The sequence below is a fragment of the Mus musculus genome, chromosome 9 (assembly GCF_000001635.26).
Source record: "Mus musculus strain C57BL/6J chromosome 9, GRCm38.p6 C57BL/6J".
Lineage (NCBI taxonomy): Eukaryota > Metazoa > Chordata > Mammalia > Rodentia > Muridae > Mus > Mus musculus.
Window position 1 is genome coordinate 123,005,529 of NC_000075.6, and position 19,565 is coordinate 123,025,093.

At 43.1% G+C, this 19,565-nt stretch overlaps 2 protein-coding genes across 5 annotated transcripts in view; both read left to right on the forward strand.

Moving 5' to 3' along the window:
- The window catches only part of Kif15 (kinesin family member 15), a 67,653-nt gene extending 54,448 nt beyond the window's left edge, over positions 1–13,205 (forward strand). The window contains exons 27-35 of the mRNA NM_010620.1: positions 1,786–1,932; positions 3,789–3,890; positions 4,232–4,396; positions 6,000–6,109; positions 8,412–8,484; positions 8,941–8,978; positions 11,717–11,882; positions 12,059–12,190; positions 12,540–13,205. Of these exons, the coding sequence (NP_034750.1) occupies positions 1,786–1,932; positions 3,789–3,890; positions 4,232–4,396; positions 6,000–6,109; positions 8,412–8,484; positions 8,941–8,978; positions 11,717–11,882; positions 12,059–12,190; positions 12,540–12,599 (993 nt within the window). The 3' untranslated portion in view covers positions 12,600–13,205. The remainder of the gene's footprint in view (positions 1–1,785; positions 1,933–3,788; positions 3,891–4,231; positions 4,397–5,999; positions 6,110–8,411; positions 8,485–8,940; positions 8,979–11,716; positions 11,883–12,058; positions 12,191–12,539) is intronic.
- A 2,273-nt stretch (positions 13,206–15,478) lies between these two features.
- On the forward strand, positions 15,479–17,963 carry Tmem42 (transmembrane protein 42). 4 transcript variants are annotated; one of them, XM_006512206.4, is made up of 4 exons: positions 15,479–15,570; positions 15,723–16,042; positions 16,638–16,784; positions 17,311–17,963. In XM_006512206.4, the coding sequence occupies exons 2-4, from the start codon at positions 15,851–15,853 to the stop codon at positions 17,443–17,445; spliced, it is 474 nt and encodes a 157-aa protein (XP_006512269.1). In that variant the 5' UTR covers positions 15,479–15,570; positions 15,723–15,850; the 3' UTR covers positions 17,446–17,963. The 4 variants fall into 4 exon arrangements, with proteins under 4 accessions (XP_006512269.1, XP_006512268.1, NP_079615.1 ...); XM_006512205.2 differs by having other exon boundaries at positions 15,542–15,640; NM_025339.4 differs by lacking the exon at positions 15,479–15,570 and having other exon boundaries at positions 15,798–16,042.
- Positions 17,964–19,565: the final 1,602 nt, after the last annotated feature.

The following is a 19,565-nucleotide window of genomic DNA, read 5'->3' on the forward strand; positions in this document are numbered from 1 at the left end:
AAAACAAACGTGTGTGTGGTGGGTGTGTGTGTGTGTGTGTGTGTGTGTGTGTGTGTGTTTGTGTTTGGGGAGGTACATGTGGAGGCCAGGCACCATCAAAATCCTGGTTTTTGAGATAAATCCTTCCTTCCTGTGACTTGGAATTCACTGATTAGGCTAGAGTATTCAGCCTGTGAACCATGGACATCCTCCTGTCTCTCCCTCCCCAGTGCTGTGTTTGTCGGCATGCCATTATGCCCAGCCTTTACATGAGTGTTAAGAACTGAACTCCAGTCTTCATGACTGCACTAGTTTCCTTTCTATTGCTGTGACAAAACACTGATTGAAAACACCTTGGAGAGGAAACTTACTTTCTGTCTTACACTTCCAGATCACACTCGATTATTGAGAGAAGTCAGGGCAGAATACAAAGCAGAAACCATAGAGGAGGTCTGCATGATCGCTCCGTCCCTGGCTAACTCACAGGCTTATGATTAACTCTACCATGCCTAGAGATGGTGCTACCTACAGGCCAGACAAATCCAGGCGATTCAATTGAGGCTTTCCTCTCAAGTTAACAAGATAACTAGGATACGTGGCAGGATTTTATTGACTGAGTATCTTTCTAGCACCTCAGGCCCTTATCTATCTATCTACCTATCTCTTTGTTTGTTTGTTTGTTTGTTTATGTGGATTTTGTTTTGCTGTTTATATTTGTGTGGGGTGTATGCAGTACTCTTAGAGGCCAGAAGAGGGCTTTGGGTCTTCTGCTGCACACTTGAGTCCTGTGCAGCAGCACTTTATTAGCATCTGGTTACATCCCCAGCCCTCGGATCATCTTTGTAAACAGTGTGCACACGTCGTCCATACGGGAAGGGAGGATGAGCAGGTGCTGCTCTGCCGTGCTCACCAGAGTGTTCCTATGCTGTGTAAGTGGGAATTACATATGCAGCCATTAGGGATTTTCTGCCACTTTGTACCACCTTATTCTCCGAGGTTTCAGTAGCCAGTGCCATGGTGAGCTGTTACAGCTCTTCCTTGAGTACGTAGGCTAGACACATCTTTAACAGCTATTTACCTTCTAGGCTATAAAAACCAGAGTCAAACTAAGGATAATAGTTCTGTAGATAAAGTGCTTGCTGCATAAGCATGGTGAATGATAATAAACATTCCTAACATTACCTCTGACGTCTGTATATGTCACATGGGTATGTATACACACACACACACACACACACACACACACACACAAAGAGAGAGGCATGTGTGCAAAATATCTTAATCATGTAAGCCCATGAAACTCAACTATTGAGACATTAAGTAAGATCTGCTTCTTAAGGGTTCTTATGGAAAGATGAGTTCTAAAATCCTGATTGAGAAACTGAATCTACTGACATCACACCTAGGCCTGTTTACATACATGTCAGCTGAGAGGGGTGTCTTGGAATGGTTTACCACATAAACCAAAGGAAAAAACTTTTTTTAACAATGTTTTTTAAAGATTTATTTATTTTATTCATATGAGTACACTGTTGCTGTCTTCAGACACACCAGAAGAGGGCATTGGATCCTATGATAGATGGCTGTGAGCCACCATGTGGTTGCTGGGAATTGAACTCAGGATGTCTAGAAGAGCAGTCAGCGCTCTTAACCACTGAGCCGTTTCTGGAGCCCAGGAAAAAACGTTTTAAATGTTTAAGTATTTCCTTTCCTAACTTTAAATTTGTATAGGACTATAGTCATGATTGTGAGCTGAATGGCATAGTCAGAAATAAACCTTTTCTTTGGGACATTGCTCCCTGACAGAGGGACATGCTCTGTGAAGATCTGGCCCATGCCACTGAGCAGCTGAACATGCTCACGGAGGCTTCCAAGAAGCACTCTGGACTGCTGCAGTCTGCTCAAGAGGAGCTGACCAGGAAGGAGGCGCTGATCCAGGAACTGCAACACAAGGTAAGCGGCCACTCAGCTGCTCAGACACCAGCAACCAGCAGCACGGTACCGACTTTCCTGCTTTGACAAAGTTCTCTGTGTTATAGAAATGGAACAAATGGATCAATTAGGGGGTTTGGCATTCAACTATGGACTGTACAATTGGGTTTCCACATGTGAGTCTCACTTAGCCACTTCCTCTTTGTCCTGGGCTCTTTACACATTGACAACATTGTCTGAAGCGAGGTTATGGCTGAAAACAATGAGATATTAAGACAAAACTATAGCATTCTTCAAACTAATGAATTTTGCACACATACATATATAACATTTAAGAAACTTTTTTTTGCTGTTGTTTTAGATAGGGTCTCACTATTGTATGTTGGCTTTGAGCTCATAATTCTCTTGCTTCCACCTCTCAGAGGACTAAGAGTGGAGATACATGTCTTTATACCCAGAATAAAACAATTTTGCATTGACAGATAATTGGATACACTTATGAGGTTCACAGTGATAGGTTTTACTGGAGTGGGTTGAGACAGTCTTGTTAATGTAGCCCTTGCCCTAGCTTGCTTGGTACTCAGTAGGTAGCCCAGACTAGCCTGGTGCTCTAGAATTCAGGGTGTCCTCAAACTCAGGGTAACCCTCCTACTTCAGCCTATAAATTATGAGATTACAGTCATGGGGCTCCTTACCTGCCACATTGTGTTGCTACAATATGTGTTTATCTGTGTGTGTGTGTGTGTGTGTGTGTGTGTGTGTGTGTGTATGTGTAGAGATTAAATCAAGTTGGTTAATATATCCATGATCTACCATACAATTTTGTGATACAGTTTCAAATCTATTGTTGTTGTCATTTTGAATTATACTTTATTACTTTATATATTATTTTTGCTTATGCTCAAAATATATTGCATTAGATCTCAAAAAGTTGCTTTTGTTTGAACCCCGGTTCTTCTGTGAGAACACTTCTGGCATCTCCCATCCAGGGCTCTTCAGCTCCCCAGTCTATGTAACCACTCTTCTACATGGCACCTCTGAGCTAGGCTGTTGTGGATTCCACATGGACACGACATCCTTTTCTTTCTTCACTTGGGTTCTATCAATTCCATGACATCGTCTAGGTTCATTGTTTGCCTGTCTCAGGCTGGCAGTGTTCTTGTGTACCTCAGCATTACGTGTTTTTTGCATCTGCTGGTGGATACTTAGGGTTACTATGTTCTTTGGCTATTGTGAATAAACCTGGGGTTAAAATAGGAATATGGCCCTCTCTTCAAGTGTTGTCACAGAGTGGGGAGATGGGTCAGTGGATAAAGCAGTTGCCAGGCAAGGATTTTTGATTTGCAGAACTCACATAATAGCCAGGTAGGCATGGTGGCCCACTTGTAATCTCAGTATGCAGTAAGGAAAACCAGTGACTCTCCTGAGCACAAGCTGAAGCAGTAAACTGAGAAACTGCCTCAGCAGCAGTTGGCCTCCACAGATCATATACATTTATATACATTCAGTCTGACACATATGTGAGCCTATACACATGTACGTATACTCATACGTGCATGCACACATACCACACACACACAATTTCGTTTTCTTCAGATGTAAACCAGAACTGAAATTGCTGGCCACATGGGGAGTTCTAGTTTGTTTTAAGGATGACCTTCCCCATTCTCCATGAGTTTGTAGTGATTGGCGTACCAAGATCCATGTAGTCTCTGCATGTCCTCATGAGAGCGTCTCTCACCTCTACAGGGACATCACACTGCGACACTGATTTGCTTTCTCTGCGGCTGGCAGTACTGAAGTTGTCTTTTCTGACTGCACTGTATGTTCTCAGTTATTTTCTAAACCATAACCTGTTGTCTGTTGAATGTGCCCAGTTAAACCAGGAGAAGGAGGAAGTGGAGCAGAAGAAGAATGAGTTCAGCTTGAAGATGAGGCAGCTGGAGCACGTGATGGGCTCTGCTACCGAGTATCCACAGGTACTTTCCCAGAAACTGCATTTCAGAATAATCAATTTTACAAATGAAGAAAAAATTGTAAATAATGGGGGGTTTTGTTTGTTTTGTTGTTGTATTTTGTTATTTTAAAGGAAAAGCTCTTCATTAGTGCCCCTGTCTGCTTTCTACTTAGTAAAGTCTTGTTTTACTTGGATAAGAATGAAAATAATAAGCAAAATGATCTTTATCAGCATGCTCTATACTCAAGAGGCTTGGCATATACATGAAAATGCATATTTTATCTGCTAAGTGTATAGACTGGAAATGAAATCTTCATAGCATCATGTAATCAAGCATTTGGATGAAGTGTGGTTTTATTTCAGAGTCCCAAAACACCACCCCATTTTCAAGCTCATTTGGCAAAACTCTTGGAAACACAAGAACAAGAGATAGAAGATGGAAGAGCCTCTAAGACTTCTTTGCAACACCTTGTAACAAAGCTAAATGAAGATAGAGAAGTCAAAAATGCTGAAATTCTCAGAATGAAGGTACATGACTTTTTTTTTTCAGTGAACTTTATTTTAAAAGGCAACAGCTTCCTCCTAGCTGCTGCTGATCCAAATTCAAAAGGCAACATTCTATCATAGATAGAGAAGTCTTCCTCCCACCCCTGACCCCTTGCAGTCTAGTTTGTTGTCCCTGGAAGCTCCCAGTTTCCTTTCCTTTCTTGTTAAAGTGTTTCAGTGTATACTGATATACTTTTCTAAAGTCTATAACCCTCTCCCTGACTTGTGCAGGAGGTTTACACAAAGGTTATATAGTTTCCACAAACCACATGTCATGGGCAGTGGAAGAAGAGGCCTGATTCCTTGATTTTCACCTCATAGTGCTGTCCAGTATCTGCATCTTTGCCAGCTTACTAGCTACAACGTATTATCTCCGCACAGTTTGAATGTGTGCATACGTTATGTGATTGGGCATGCATGTGCTTGTGGAGGCCAGAGGTTAACATCGCATGTATTTATCATTTTCCACCTTACTTTTTAGGGAGGATCTCAGACAGACACTATACTGACTGAGCTGTCTTCTTAGGCCTTCAGTATGGTTTGAAATTTAACTCTTATTCTGTCTTTTCTCCTCTCCTCTTCTGCCCTTTTCCTTGTCTTTTGTGAGTGTGTGAGGGTCTGTATATGATATAATGTATGGTGTGTGTGTGTTCATTGTATGACTGAGCACACATATACCATAGAATGCATGTGGAAGTTGAAGGACAACCACAGGTGTCAGCCTTCATCTTCTATTTTGTTTGCTGCTGTGTGTGCCAGAGATTGGCTGATCCAAAACTTACAGAGATTCCATTCCCCACCACCACTGTAAAGGGAATAAGAATTATAAACATGTGCCCAGGTTTACGTGGATTCCCGGGAGTTAAGCTCAGGTCCTCACACTTAGTGGGCAAGTGTTTTACCCACTGAGCATTTCCCCAGCTTGCTCTTTACCTTACTGAGACAGAGTCTGACTGTAGAGCTATGCAACCAGATGGGCTCTGAACTCCTGGTCCGTTTTCCCTCAGCCTCCTGAGTGCTGGGCCTCCAGGCCTGGCTATAAAGTGAGGATCTAATTTAAGTGTGCGTTTTGGCCTCAATTTTTAATGTTTAGCTCAATTGGCATGTATTAAATAGAATCAAAAGTTGAAAGCAGTTACCAGAGATTTTGTATCAGTTTTTTCTCTTAGAGGAACTTGGCTGTTATGTTACATTAATAAACTCTTTAAGACACTGAACATGTTTGTGAGTCACAGTTCTAAGACTTGTAAGTGCTTGTCACAAACTGTTTAATCCAATAATAGCTGTTGCATTATTGTATTGTAGGAATGTAAAAAGGGATACCTGTCTTGGTCACAACCTTTTCTTTGGATGAGTTGGGGGAGTGACGCGGGGTCTCAATTCATAGCCCTGGCTGCCCTGGAACTCCCCGTATAGTCCAGGGTGGCCTCAAGCTCACAGTGTTGCTTGCCTCTGCCTCCTGTATGAAATCAAAGGTGTGTGCCACTACATGCAGTTTCAGGCCCAACCTCAAGAAGCAAAATAACACCCAGTCTAGTGTGTCTTCTGAAAAACAAAAACAAACCGTTATTTTGTGTATTCTCAGGATCAATTGTGTGAAATGGAAAATCTACGCCTGGAGTCTCAGCAATTAAGAGAGAAAAACTGGCTCCTGCAACGTCAGCTGGATGATGTGAAAAGGCAGCAGGAGAGTGGGTCAGTAGGAGCCGAAAGGCCTCCACCTGGACTGGTCTGCCTGCATGGCCTTCATTGAGTGAGGTTGAAGCGAACTTTACCAGACAGGACATCCCCATGAGAAGTGCTTGGTTGGTCATGAGGTTGTGGGCTTTTTCTAGCATTGCAGGATAAGACATTTACCACCTATCAGCTCAGTGAACTAAGCATTTGGGATATATTTAGAAGATGTAAAAATTTTAAATTTTTTTTATTATATAAATGCATTTTATACATCAAGCATATTAATAACATTGAGTATTTTGAGAATCAAATAATACTTTAAAAATTTGTTCAACTTTTATATTCATATTCTTTCATACACTAAAAATAACATTAATGAACATTTACTACTATCTATAACTAAGGATCCTATATCTAATTTTGAATACTAAATTGTTTCAAAACATACAAAATATTCTTTGGGAATTAAGCATAGTAAAAGGGTATAAAATATTAAAAATAAATCATTAAGAAATATATTCAAAAGCCCTTATATGGTACCATCTGACATAGTGAGAGAGTATTAAAAACATACATTGTCTAACTATACATTTATTTAAAAAAGATTATCAGTGTTTCTAGGAAACAAATTATTTTATCAGTAAGTATATTTTAAAAATTTCAAAACAGCAAAAATTCTTTGAAGTTAAACATTAAGAAAGTTCTAATTTCAAGCACAGGGAAAAAAATTAAAAATATTTCCATGATGTTTATAGAACATGATTTTAATATTTTCAACTGTTAATATTCAACAAACAGAACAATTATTTTAAGATATATTTTGTTGTCATGTCTCCCTTCTCACTTATGATTTTATTAATTTGGGTGCTGTCTCTGTGCCCTCTGGTTGGTCTGGCTGAGGAACTCTGTCACAGGGTGGCAGCCTTAGGAAGGTTGAGAAGTGCTGCTCCAGGTGCTCCAGGCATCTGCGAGTCTACTCACCTATCTCCCACGAGCGCCACACCTTGCTGTTCTTATGAAGAGCTACATAGCTTTCCCAAGTCACTTCAATTCAAAGTACTTTATTTCACTTCCTTTCAGGTTTCTACAAACTATAACCCAATCTAGTTCACAGGCCGTTCTTAAATAACATTCTGTTGGTGCATAGTTACCTTCCAGTTTTTTGTTTTGTCTTGTTTTTTTGTTTTTTCTTTTGAGACTGTCTCACTCTGTAGCCTTGGCTGGCCTCAAACTCAGAGATATATATGCCTCTCCCTCCTGAGTGCTGGAATCAACATTGTATGTTACCAAGCCTGGCTTGCTTCCTTTCAGTCACCATGCTGAATGGTTGTAATGTTATATGGCTACCAAGCTCTAAAATAATGTCTAGATCTTATTTTATGTATATAGGTGTTTTGTCCATATGTGTATCTGTATCAATGTGTCCCTGGTGCCTGGGGTGGTCATAAGACAGTGCTGGGTTCCATAACTAACTAGAGTTACAAGTGGTTATATGCCACCATGTAGATGTTGGGAATCAAACCCTAGTCCTCAGGAAGAACAGCAAGTACTTTGGACTGCTGAGCCATCTTTCCAGCCCTATGTCTGGATCTTGACTATATCTATATATTTTTTTCTTACCCCTAAATATGGATCATTGCACACTGCACTCCTTTCCTTGACCTTGGCTGACTTTGACATTGACTCTCATTGTCAGTTGACTAGGCTACATTTATGAAAGAAGAGAGAAGCCCTGCTGTGCTGTGACCACATAAGAGATTCCTGTCAAAGCTCACATCACTCAGGCAGGTTCCACAGTGAAGTCTTCCTGGCCCACTGAACTACGTTTACTCTCCCAACCCAGGCAACCTTGCAGAGATGCATGTGCAGTCTAGACTGTAATCCCTTTGTTTGTTTCTGAAGCATTTATTTTCTGTGAAGGGAGTCCCTGATGTTTGTATACATGGGAAGCCAGAGTAGTCATCAGAAGCTGCAACCTAACAAACTGGAAAAGCCAAGATACCAGACGACCCTCCTGTAGTTGCTGACAGTCTGCCTTCGTTTAGTCACAGTTGATCTGCAGGTTGCCACTCATAGCTAAGTTTCTTCACTAACTCTTCTACCAAGCTTTGATTAGATTTCTGCACTGTACTCTTCTTGCTTGTATAGTAGTAAGAATCAGTCTGAGTTCTGGGGGGATCCTATTTATCCCATGTGTGGGCACACTGATTATCTGTACTCATCACAAGCGTTAGCTGCGCTGTAGCTACATAAAATAAATGTTCATTAATTCTTGAATGTACTTGACAATGTTTCCCTGTCTACTCCCTAATCTATGCAGCGATCAGAGTCATCCAGACAGTCAACAGCTGAAGAATGAACATGAAGAGATTATCAAAGAAAGACTTGCTAAGGTATGGCTTTTTTTTTTAATTACAGAAAGTTCTTCTGTGAGAATTGCTTTTATAAATAACAATGTTTATTTATTCTAGAAACCATACATTACTATATAATTGAGAAGTAAAGGTGTATCTGTCTGTAATTCCAGTACTTGGGAAACTGGCACAGAACAGTTACCATGGTCTGTGGCTCTAACCATTAACAGAAAGAAGGAAGGAGGTGTCTTGTCTCTTGCTTCTGTAGCAAGCACTATGTTTTCCACATACAGTTATGTACTTAGAAGTGTGGTGTCTTCTGGCCACCATGCTGGAATGCTTGGGAACCAGTAGCCTTTGCATATCATACGGGACTCTGGACATGGACATTGGTTTGATTAGCACAAAGGGAAATGGACTTGTTCTTCTCACCTTTTTTAAAAATAAGGATATTAAAGAACTTAACCATCCTTTTTGTTTTCCTTTTTATTATAGAATAAACTTATTGAAGAGATGCTGAAAATGAAAACAAAGTAAGTATGCTATTTTATAGTTCAAATCCTTTTAAAAATATTTCTAAACTTTATTATGGGGGAGTATATGCATGCCATGCCAAGCGTGTGGAGGTCTGAGGACAAATGTGAGAGTTGGCTCTCTTCTTCCACCATGGGTTGTAGGTGTCAAACGCAGGTCATCAGGCTCATGCAACAGTGTTGTACCTGCAGAGCTAACTGGCCAGACCTGGTTCGTCCGTCCTTTCTCTCTCTCTCTCTCTCTTTTTAAATTTCATGTGTATGGGTGTTTTGCTTTGCCTGTATATATGTTTGTGTACTATATATGTGCATGGTACCTACAGAGGCCAGAAGAAGTCATCAGATCCCTCTGAAACTGGAGTTACAGAGTTATGAACTCTTTGAGGGTAGAATTCTCCTCTAAAGGGAAAATACATCAATAAAATACCTTTTTTTCTTCTGTGGTATATGTGAGTATAATTGATGTTTATCAAAGTCTTTTTTTAATATTTTAAAATTTTTATTTATGTGCATGTGTCTATTTATGGGTATGCACACATGCATGCATGTGTCTGCAGAAACCAAAAAGAGGACATCAGAGCCCCTCCAGCTGATCAGGCAATTGTGACCTGCCCTTTATGGGTGCTTAAAATTATAACTACTCAGCCATCTCTCTAGCATCAAAATTATTTTTCTTGATGCCACTTTCTCAACAGGGGTTTTAAGTAAAGCCACTTAAACAAACAAACCAACCAAAGCACATGTGCAATCTCCAGTTAATTATTGAGTTCCTGTGCTGTGAGGTTTTCTCCTCATGGACAATAAGGGCACGTTAATGCTTCCAACTAGTAGTGGTTAAGCTGACATAGAGGATGGTGAACTATCCAGCTAGTTTGTAGAACTGCAGCAAATTTAGATATATCCTTTGAGACCTTGTAGCATGGTATGTGGTGGCAGAAGTCCTTGGTGATATGTGGTCCTTGAAGCATGAAGAGCTTACACTGCACTGTGGGCATACATACAGCACATTTTCCTAAATGCTCTAGGAACTAGATACCAAACTGCAGTAGCATAAGCAGGAAATACTTAATTTCATATGCTAGGGGACTGAGATTCTGCTTTTGGGATGTCTGGCTACATTATGCCACTACAGTTCCACCAGCGTCTTTCCATAGGATGGTGCAGCAGTAGCTGCTGCTGCTGCTTTTCTTCTTTCTTTTTTCAAGGTCTCATTTTGTAGCCCCGGAGTTCTGGCTAGCCTAAAATTATTATGTAGACCAGACATCCTCAGGGCTTAGAAAGCCAGTATCCAGCAAGGAAAAGTAGAACTCACAGTGCTCATGCTCAGCTAATGACAGATGTCAGCCATTGCTGGGAAGTAGATGAGCTCATGTTCTTCTTTGCTACATCAGATGAGTTTCATAAACAAGAAGCCAAGTGTCTTCACGTCCTTCTCACTGCTTCAATACAATACTCACCAAAAAGAAAAAAGAAATGAAGAAAGCTCTTACGTTGATTTACAGTTCCAGTTGATATATAGCCCATCATGGTGGCGAATAGCATGGCTCAAGAGTAGGAAGCTAAGTTTTATATTATATTGCATTTGTAGTCACGGATCAGCGAGAAAGCAGAAGTATGACTGGGCAATAAAAATTGATGGTGCATACCTTTAATCCCAGTGCTCAGAAGGCAGAGGCAGGTGAGTCTCTTGAGTTCAAGGCTAAGGCTATTCTTGTTTACCATAGTAAATTTCAGGACAGCCAGGTCTACACAGAGAAAACCCTGTCTCAGACAGATCATTTAACCTCAAGTCATGGGCCCCAGAGTTAGATACTTCCTCCTGAAAGCTTTTACTTCCTAAAGGTTCCACAGTCTTCCAAAATAGTGACAGTTAGCTAGGAACCAAGTGAAAACACATGAGCCCAAGGGAACTTTTCATCTTCAAGCCATAACACCTGATCCACAGTAAGGTAGGCAGAGGCAGCATCTGAACGTTTTATCCCACCAAAGCGGATGTGGAACACTCCCTCATTATCTCCTTGGGTACCTCTGAGCATGCTCTGGAAACACATCCCCTAGACTGAGCTGGCCTGTGTGGAGATCCTGAGCACCACCTCATCTTGGCAGTGTTACATTCTGTATGCATTGTAACAGTGTTTCCAATGGAAATTGTATCAAACTGAAACAGTTTTATAAAGTGGGTAAAGTCCTACATTTTTCCATTGAGTTATATACAGTGGGTAAGAATGAACACCCCTGAGGAAAGGGATAAAGTTCCATTGTCTGAAGACTGGGTTTTAAAAGCAGAAATGATATTCTGAGATCAGACACAATAAAGCCTACAGACTGTAACAATACCTTACTTCTATCTCCACTTGGACAAGCTAAGTTTTATACTAAATTTTTATGAGGTTAGCCTGGGCTACACAAGAGCCTGGCTCCAAATAAATAAATAAAATGGTTTGATGAGTTTTTCTCAAGATGAAAGTCTTGACTAACAAAGCAACCATATCTGATATTCAGTACACTTTCTCTTCCATGCTCAGGGTGAAGCTGAGGGCCTGGGCCATGTCAGGAAAGTATTCTGTCACCTAGGTTCAGTCCAGTTCTAGCTTATGCTCTTCTGTCAACTGTACAGGAGACCTGAAGATCAGTGATGCTTTCAAATCAAAATTCTGTACTTAGAAGAAAAAACCTAGTTTGAATCCTGCTTTATAATTCTATTTCCTTGAAATACCATAACCTGATGCTTATTCCAGTCTAGAAGAAGTCCAGAGTGCACTTCACAGCAAGGAGAAGGCCTGCCACAGAATGAGTGAGGAAATTGAGCGAACCAGAACTTTGGAGTCTAGAGCATTTCAGGAAAAGGAGCAACTGCGGTCAAAGTTGGAAGAAATGTATGAAGAAAGAGAGAGAACTTTCCTGGTGTGTTGGGTTTTCCATGCTATGTAGAAATACTTAAGTAGAATAAGCAAAAACCAAATCTCTGGTTCAGTTTCTCTAGTGTGCAGAGATATATGGCCACAGAAGCTTGACCACCTCTTGATTGGAGCTCTTGAAAAGAGATACATAATGTGATCTTCCCATCCTTGGATTGACAGGAAATGGAAATGCTGAAAAAGCAACTAGAATTTCTTGCTGAGGAAAATGGAAAATTGGTAGGTCATCAAAACCTACATCAGAAGATTCAATATGTAGTACGACTGAAGAAGGAAAATATCAGGCTTACTGAGGTAAAACTGAAACTATTCTCAATAAATGGTGGTTTTAAAGAGATTTTAGTAAAGAAAATTGTCACTGCTATTTCACTTTGGGTTTTTTGAGACAGGGTCATACTCTGAAATCCAGTCTGAAACAGAACTCTCACAGCAGTCCTCTTGTCTCAGCCTTCGCAGTGGGTGGGATAATAAGTGTGTGTGAGCCACCCAATAATACTGGTAATTCAGGTTAAATTCTCATAGATGCCAGATATTTAATATTAACTTATAAATTAAACATTGTAGCTTTAATTTGAATATATCCTTAATGAGTTAAGAAAACAGCTCCTATAATAATTAATTTCCTTTTTTATTTTAATTACAGGAGACAGAAAAATTGCGTGCTGAAAATCTATTTTTGAAAGAAAAAAAGAAGGAATTCTAAGGATCCCAGCTATCTTCATACACATCACTTTGTTTAGATTGATTCTTTAAAAGTGGGATTGTATTTGCTCACATGGTAGAACTAAACTAAAAGACCTTAACTATGAATCATGGTGCGCACTAATCCCGAGTGTTCCGATGGATAGTGTGCATGCAAACTCAGCAGCCTGTTAAGTAACAATGCATTCCAAGTCATGTGTACATTCTGGAAGACCCTTAAAAGTCTGTAGCTGAGGTCTCTGGTGAATTCTAGTCAGGTCCTTTTCTTCTTTTTTTATTTACTTTATTTTATTTTTTTTTTTTTTGGTTTTTTGAGACAGGGTTTCTCTGTATAGCTCTGGCTGTCTTGGAACTAACTAACTCTGTAGTCCAGCCTGGCCTCGAACTCAGAAATCTGCCTGCCTCTGCCTCCCGAGTGCTGGGATTAAAGGTGTGCGCCACCACGGCCAGTGGGTCCTTTTCTTCTTAGATTCGCCTTTGATAAACTCGCTGTGAATCCGATGGCTGTTTTGTATTGAACTTGTTCATATATATTGGTTTGTTTTGTAACTGTTATGGCCATTTTCTACATGTCCAGTTTTTCAAATAAAATCTTTTTTAAAAACAATGTGTATAAATACTATGCCTTTGTGTATGTACATGTACCACATGTGTGCCTAGCACCCTTTGAGGTCAGAAGAGGGTGTCAGATCTCCTAGAATTAGTTATTAGTGGTTGTGAGCCACCATTCCAGTACTGAGAACCAAACCCAGGCCCTCTGCAAGAACAAGTGTTTTTAATCTCTTAGCTAACTCTCCAGCCCTAGTTTTGAGGGCTATCTTAGTCGGGGTTTCTATTCCTGCACAAACATCATGACCAAGACGCAAGATGGGGAGGAAAGGGTTTATTCAGCTTACACTTCCATAGTGCTGTTCATCACCAAAGGAAGTCAGGACTGGAACTCAAGCAGGAGCTGATGCAGAAGCCATGGACGGATGTTCTTTACTGGCTTGCTTCCCCTGGCTTGTTCAGCCTGCTTTCTTATAGAACCCAAGACTACCAGCCCAGGGATGGCACCACCCACAAGGGGCCTTTCCCCCTTGATCACTAATTGAGAAAATGCCTTACAGTTGGATCTCATGGAGGCATTTCCTCAACTGAAGTTCCTTTCTCTGTGATAACTCCAGCTGTGTCAAGTTGACACAAAACCAGCCAGTACAAGGGCCATAGTAACCAAAGCTATAGGAGAAGCAGGGTCTCATGTAATCCAGGTTTGCTTTTAAACTCCCTTAAGTTCCTGATCCCCCTGCCTCTGCCTCCAAAGTCCTAGGATTTTAGTTACACACCGTCACACCCAGGCCAATCAGGTTCTGACATGGATACACAAATAATACCCTAAATCAACCCCCTAACTTTCCTTGGTTTAAATCACTAATTTTGGAAGTCATATAGCTAGACAATACACTGTTGCCCACTTTTTCTCTACAGAGCATGCATAAGATGTGTGAATTAGTTGTCTTACTTACTTACCTTACTCTGCCAGAACATGAAGGTCATTTCTGTTAATTACCTTTATAATCCGTGGGATAAAGTCTTTGACAGATGCAGCTTAGATTTGTTTTAGCTTCTCCTATCAGTTGTTGCCACACACTATCTCCATTATTAAGTGGAATAGTACAGTGAGTACCCTTGAGTCTCAACTTCCTTATCTGCAAATTGGAGTGGTTTATACCACATAGGACTAATTGGGATAATCTATTCTTTTTATTTAAAATTTAATTTTATGTATTAATGTGTATCTGTGTTCAGGTGTATATATATGTACATGAGGATAGGTGCCTTTGGAGGCCAGAAAATAGTGGAACCCCTGGAGGTATGAGGTTGGGAGGCACTTGTGGGAAGGTTGCAAGCTGCCTAACTGCTAAGCAATCTCTCCAAACCCCAGTAATCCATCCTTTTATTTCATCCACAAAACCACCCGCATGAGAAGCAAGGTAGCATGTAAGAATGTCCATGAAAAAGCTCTTTAACAGGGAATAAAGTGTTTCTTCCAAGCCCCATACATTAAATATTATTTGTATTTTATATATCAACAAAACAAGTTTTGCTGTGTAGCCCTGGCTATGTAGAGCTATTTAGAGCAGGCTGTTCTCGGACTCACAGAGATCCACTTGCCTCTGCTTCCTCATGTGTACCAACCACCACACTTAGCTCACGTTATACACTTCTACAGCTCTCCTTTAAGGAAATGTATCCCTAACATATATCCATACACACTGCCATTGACTGAATTCAGGATTTTTCATGTATTATGGAAGCACTGAGCTATAACCCCAACTCTCCTTTATTACAAAAACAAAAACTTTTTGAGAGTCTCAAAAAGTCCTTGGCTTGCTTAGTACCTCTCTGTTGGTCAGGCTGGCCTCAAACTCAGTAATTCTACCTCAGCTTCAGAAGTGCTAGGATTACGGGTGTGTGCCACCATGCCTGGCTGCCAGCCCTCTCAAGTGAGACAATGTCTCCCTAAGTTGCTCAGGATGACCATTAACTGCCTCAGCATCCTAAGCATCTGGAATTACCGACAGTAGATGACATTTTACGGTTTGTTTGGGTTTTTTTTTTTTTTGGTTGTTTTTTCAATTTTTTTGTCGTTCTCAATTACTTTACACGAACTTAGAAGTGACTGTGCTTCTGATGGTCCAGGCAGAACAAACGTTTTCCCAAACAACGTTCTGTCTCAAGCGGCCGGTCTCCAGATCCATCATCTCCTGCGTCCACGAGGGAGCAGAGGTGCTTTGAAGGTGCAGCTTGGCTTCAGGATTAGCATGTTAGGTGCGCATCCATGTAAAGTGGCAGACCTCCCCGTCTTCTCAGAAGCAGGTTCCCCTTGACTGCAGGGCTCTTTCAGAAACAAGGTTACTTCCGCCGCAGGTTCTCCTCGGAGATAAACTCCCCTCCTCCCCAAGTTCACGTCAGCAGATTCCTCTCTCACAGTAGGTACCTCTCGGTAGCACGCTTCCTTCAGTGGCGCACGGTCCTCGCTACCGGATTCCCATCCCCCAGGTTCGCCGGAGCCGCAGGCTCTCCTTAGTCGCGGGTTTGCACACGCTGCAGGGTATGGGCTCCAGATTCCTTTCATTTGTAGGCTCGGCTCGGCTCGGCTCCGGACTCCACTGCAGCAGATTCGCCTCACTCGCCTGGCTCCGCCCTAGCCGGGCTCACGGCGGGTGGCGGCGTGCGTGGCAGTCGGCCGTGGCGGGCGCAGCGGGCCTCATGGCGGCCGGTCCGCAGTCCTCGGGTGCCGCCGTGTCTGCGGCCGCTTACCCTGACTCACCCGTGGAGTTACCCGCTCGCCTACAGAAAGGCGCGATGCGGCGCCGCTTCTGGGGCGTGTTCAACTGTCTGTGCGCCGGGGCGTTCGGGGCTCTGGCCGCCGCCGCCGCCAAGCTGGCCTTCGGGAGCCAGGTGCAGCCCGGGGCGCCACGCGGGGGCGGGGCGGGGGGAGGGCGGGGCGGGGGGAGGGCGGGGCGGGGGGAGGGCGGGGCGGGGGAGGGCGGGGCGGGGCGGGGAGGAGGGCGGCTTAACCTGGGTTCCCGCCTGCGCCCATGTTGGACCACCTGGTTTTAGGCACTGCCTCCTGGGGGAGGACCTCGAAGCCCACCTCTCAGTTTAAGTCCCCTTGCCATAGCTTTTTTAGCACGTGACACCTAAGGTGAGATAACCGGTTGCCCATCTCTTCCTGTCCTTGGCAAGAGTTCGGACTGAGCGCCTGCGGAGCTTCTGCATCAGAGAATTCGATCCTGACCTGAACAGGGGACTGCTTGATATAGATTTCTGGCGACTTACAGTCCTTTTGTAAAGTCATATCTTTCCAGAAGGCTACTCAGCTACAAGAAATTTGAGGTCTTCGTGGAAGATAACCCTGCCCCCTGTCTGCAGGCAAATTCCTCTGCCTATCAGTCAGGGTCCGCATATGCTTTGTATGAGACGTGTAAACATCTCCCAGTCTTTCAAGGTTATGCCCATGGTGGTTGTAGCTCAGTGACACTTTCTCCTGCAGGTCAATATTGGCTTATGTGTCTTAGGCATCGTTGCCATGGCAAGCGCCAATTCTCTGATGTGGACCTTCTTTAGCCGGGGCCTCAGTTTCTCTATGTCTTCAGCCATTGCATCTGTCACAGTGACTTTCTCGAACATACTTTGCTCGGTGAGTAGCCTGGTGACCTTGTTCTTAGGGTTCTTGGTGAGTTAGTTGTCCTTGGGAAACCCCTGATTTTCCAGGCTCTAGAAAGGACAGGGAGTAAAACAAAAGTTGGGCTGTCTCCAGGCAAGGAACAGTTAAACATGGAAAACTTAGGAGTGAAACCTATGTCACTCTGGGATAACACCAGCTATCTCAATCAAGAACTCTAACATTAGCTATGGGGTCTAGGGGGTCTGGTCAAGGGAACCCAGTCTTGAATTGGAAGACAGCTTAACTTGGGTTTATGATTACTGGGTACTAGCTATGTCCGTACTGGCCCTACCTGCTAGCCTGCTGAGCCTCAGTGCTCAGCTGGGGTGGTAACCTCTTACGTCCACAGAGGAGACAGAAATACGTGGATTGATCATGAAGGTGGTTGCTGGATGCAAAGCACCAGACTTTGGCCTCTAGCCCCTCAGGAAGAAATCAGCCAAGGAATGGTGGAGCCTACCAGGGTAGGCCAGGTCCCTTACAGCTGTCTCTTCCACAGGCCATCTTAGGCTACCTGCTGTATGGAGAGTGCCAGGAGATCTTATGGTGGGGAGGGGTGTTCCTCATCCTCTGTGGGCTCACCCTGATCCACAGGAAGTTTCCACCCACCTGGAAGGAGAGCAAGGAGCAGTGAGGCCAGTCGGTGGATAGACCAGACCCACTGTAAAGAGAACCATGATACCCAGCCAAGGGTTGACAAGTTGGGCTGCTTCCAGGGCGGCCTGGGAGTGCAGCCCTTAAGTGTCAGCCACATGGAGATGGTGGACCAGCCACTGGCCTCTGACCTCCTCACAGCCTGGAAAGTTAAAGCATTAGCTCCTGTAAGGGGAAGCTAACCACCACAGTATGAGGCCCAAGTCCTTCAGTGTTGGTATAGTGCCTTGATTCTTGTGCACCAGGGAATATTGGAAGACTCTGTGATCATGGGTTACACAGCAACATGGCAGGTACCTGAAAAAAACAAAAAACATGTGATTAGAATCCTGCCCTTCATGTACCCCAGCACTGGCAGTTGGCTTTCTGAAAAAACAAACAAACAAACAACAAAAAAAAAACAACTTGATGTGTCATGCCTCAGGTGGTCCGTGATGCCTATGAATCCACAGCAAAAGAAGGGAACGTGGGCTAATAAACACTTGTAAGCTAAAGCTACTGGATATGGAATTTGAGGGTTTTTTTCCAACGTGGAGGTAAGGGCCTGCACCCAGGTAGGTGAGTTCTCAGAATTGGGGTAGTGGGGTAGTGAGTACAAATGGAGATTTTCTCCATATTCATCTGGACAGGTGACAGGAAGAGCTTGCCGACACAGATCCACTGCTTCTGCTAACTGCGACCAAACCTCTCACACTCCTACAGTAGTTCCTCTCTTCATATCTCCTCTGTCCCTACATACTTGAATCCCCGCCAAACAGCTAGCATGGGAAGGTTTGCAGGTCCGTAAGGTCCGGTTCCGCTGTGTGCTTCTGTGCTGTGTGCTTCTGTGTTTGCCCTCCCCTCTGCCCCGCACTCTCTTACTTGCCCCGCTCCTGGCAACAGTCTCTGCTCCTAGGTCTAAACTCCTTTAAACTCTCAAGGGGTTCAGGACAAAAACAAACAAACAAAAAACCAAAACCATCCTGACCACTCCATGAGGAAGATGTTTTAGGTGAAACCAAGTCTCGGGGGCCAGTGGAGTGACTTGTCCAACACTCAGCTAACAAGTGCTAGAGCGATAGTCAGCCCTGCCTTCTTTCTCTAAGCCTCATTCCTTTTTCTTTTTTCTTTTTTTTTTTTTGGTTTTTCAAGACAGGGTTTCTCTGTGTAGCCCTGGCTGTCCTGGAACTCACTTTGTAGATCAGGCTGGCCTCAAACTCAGAAATCTGCCTGCCTCTGCCTCCCAAGTGCTAGGGCGACTTTCAGCCCTGCCTTCTTTCTCTAAGCCTCATTCTTTTTCTCTTTTTTTTTTTAAGATGTATTTACTTATTATATGTAAGTACACTGTAGCTGTCTTCAGACACAGCACAAGAGAGCATCAGGTTTCATTATGGATGGTTGTGAGTCATCATGTGGTTGCTGGGATTTCAACTCATGACCTTCAGAAGAGCAGTCGGAGCTCTTAATCACTGAGCCATCTCTCCAGCCCTAAGCCTCCTTCTTAATCCTCATCACTGATCACTGCCTCACTCTCACAGCAGCAAATCAAGGCCAGAGACACTAAAGAAACTGTCCCACATTGTACCAAGTCTCAAAACCCTCTTGTCACTAGCCACTTCCTTGTCTGTGAGGGCGCCATGTTCCATGTGATGGTCTATGTTAATCCCTTCATTCTACCTCTGAGGAAGAAGAAATCCATCCAAGGCCCCACAAGGTGGGTTCCCATGTGGGCCAGGCACTAATCAAGACCAAGCGTGAGAAACTGGAGAGATGGCTCAGCAGTTAAGAACACTTGCTGTTTTTGCAAAGGACCTGCGCCTTTCAATATCTCACACCCACATGGTGGCTCACAACCATCTGTAACTGTAGTTCTATCACCTCTGATGCCCTCTTCTGACCTGTCTTAGCACTAGGCACATACATGCCACTCAGTCATATGTGCAGACAGTTATACACATAAAATGAATTAAAACAAAAAACAAAAAGAACAAGCATTGAAGGTTGCTGAGAGCCACCAGTAGGGTCTGTCTGGGCAAACCATCATGCAGGTCAGAAGTCCATCTTGACCCAGGCACTGTCCTTGGGGGCCTCTGCCTTCACCGGGACCTGTGAAGTGCATAG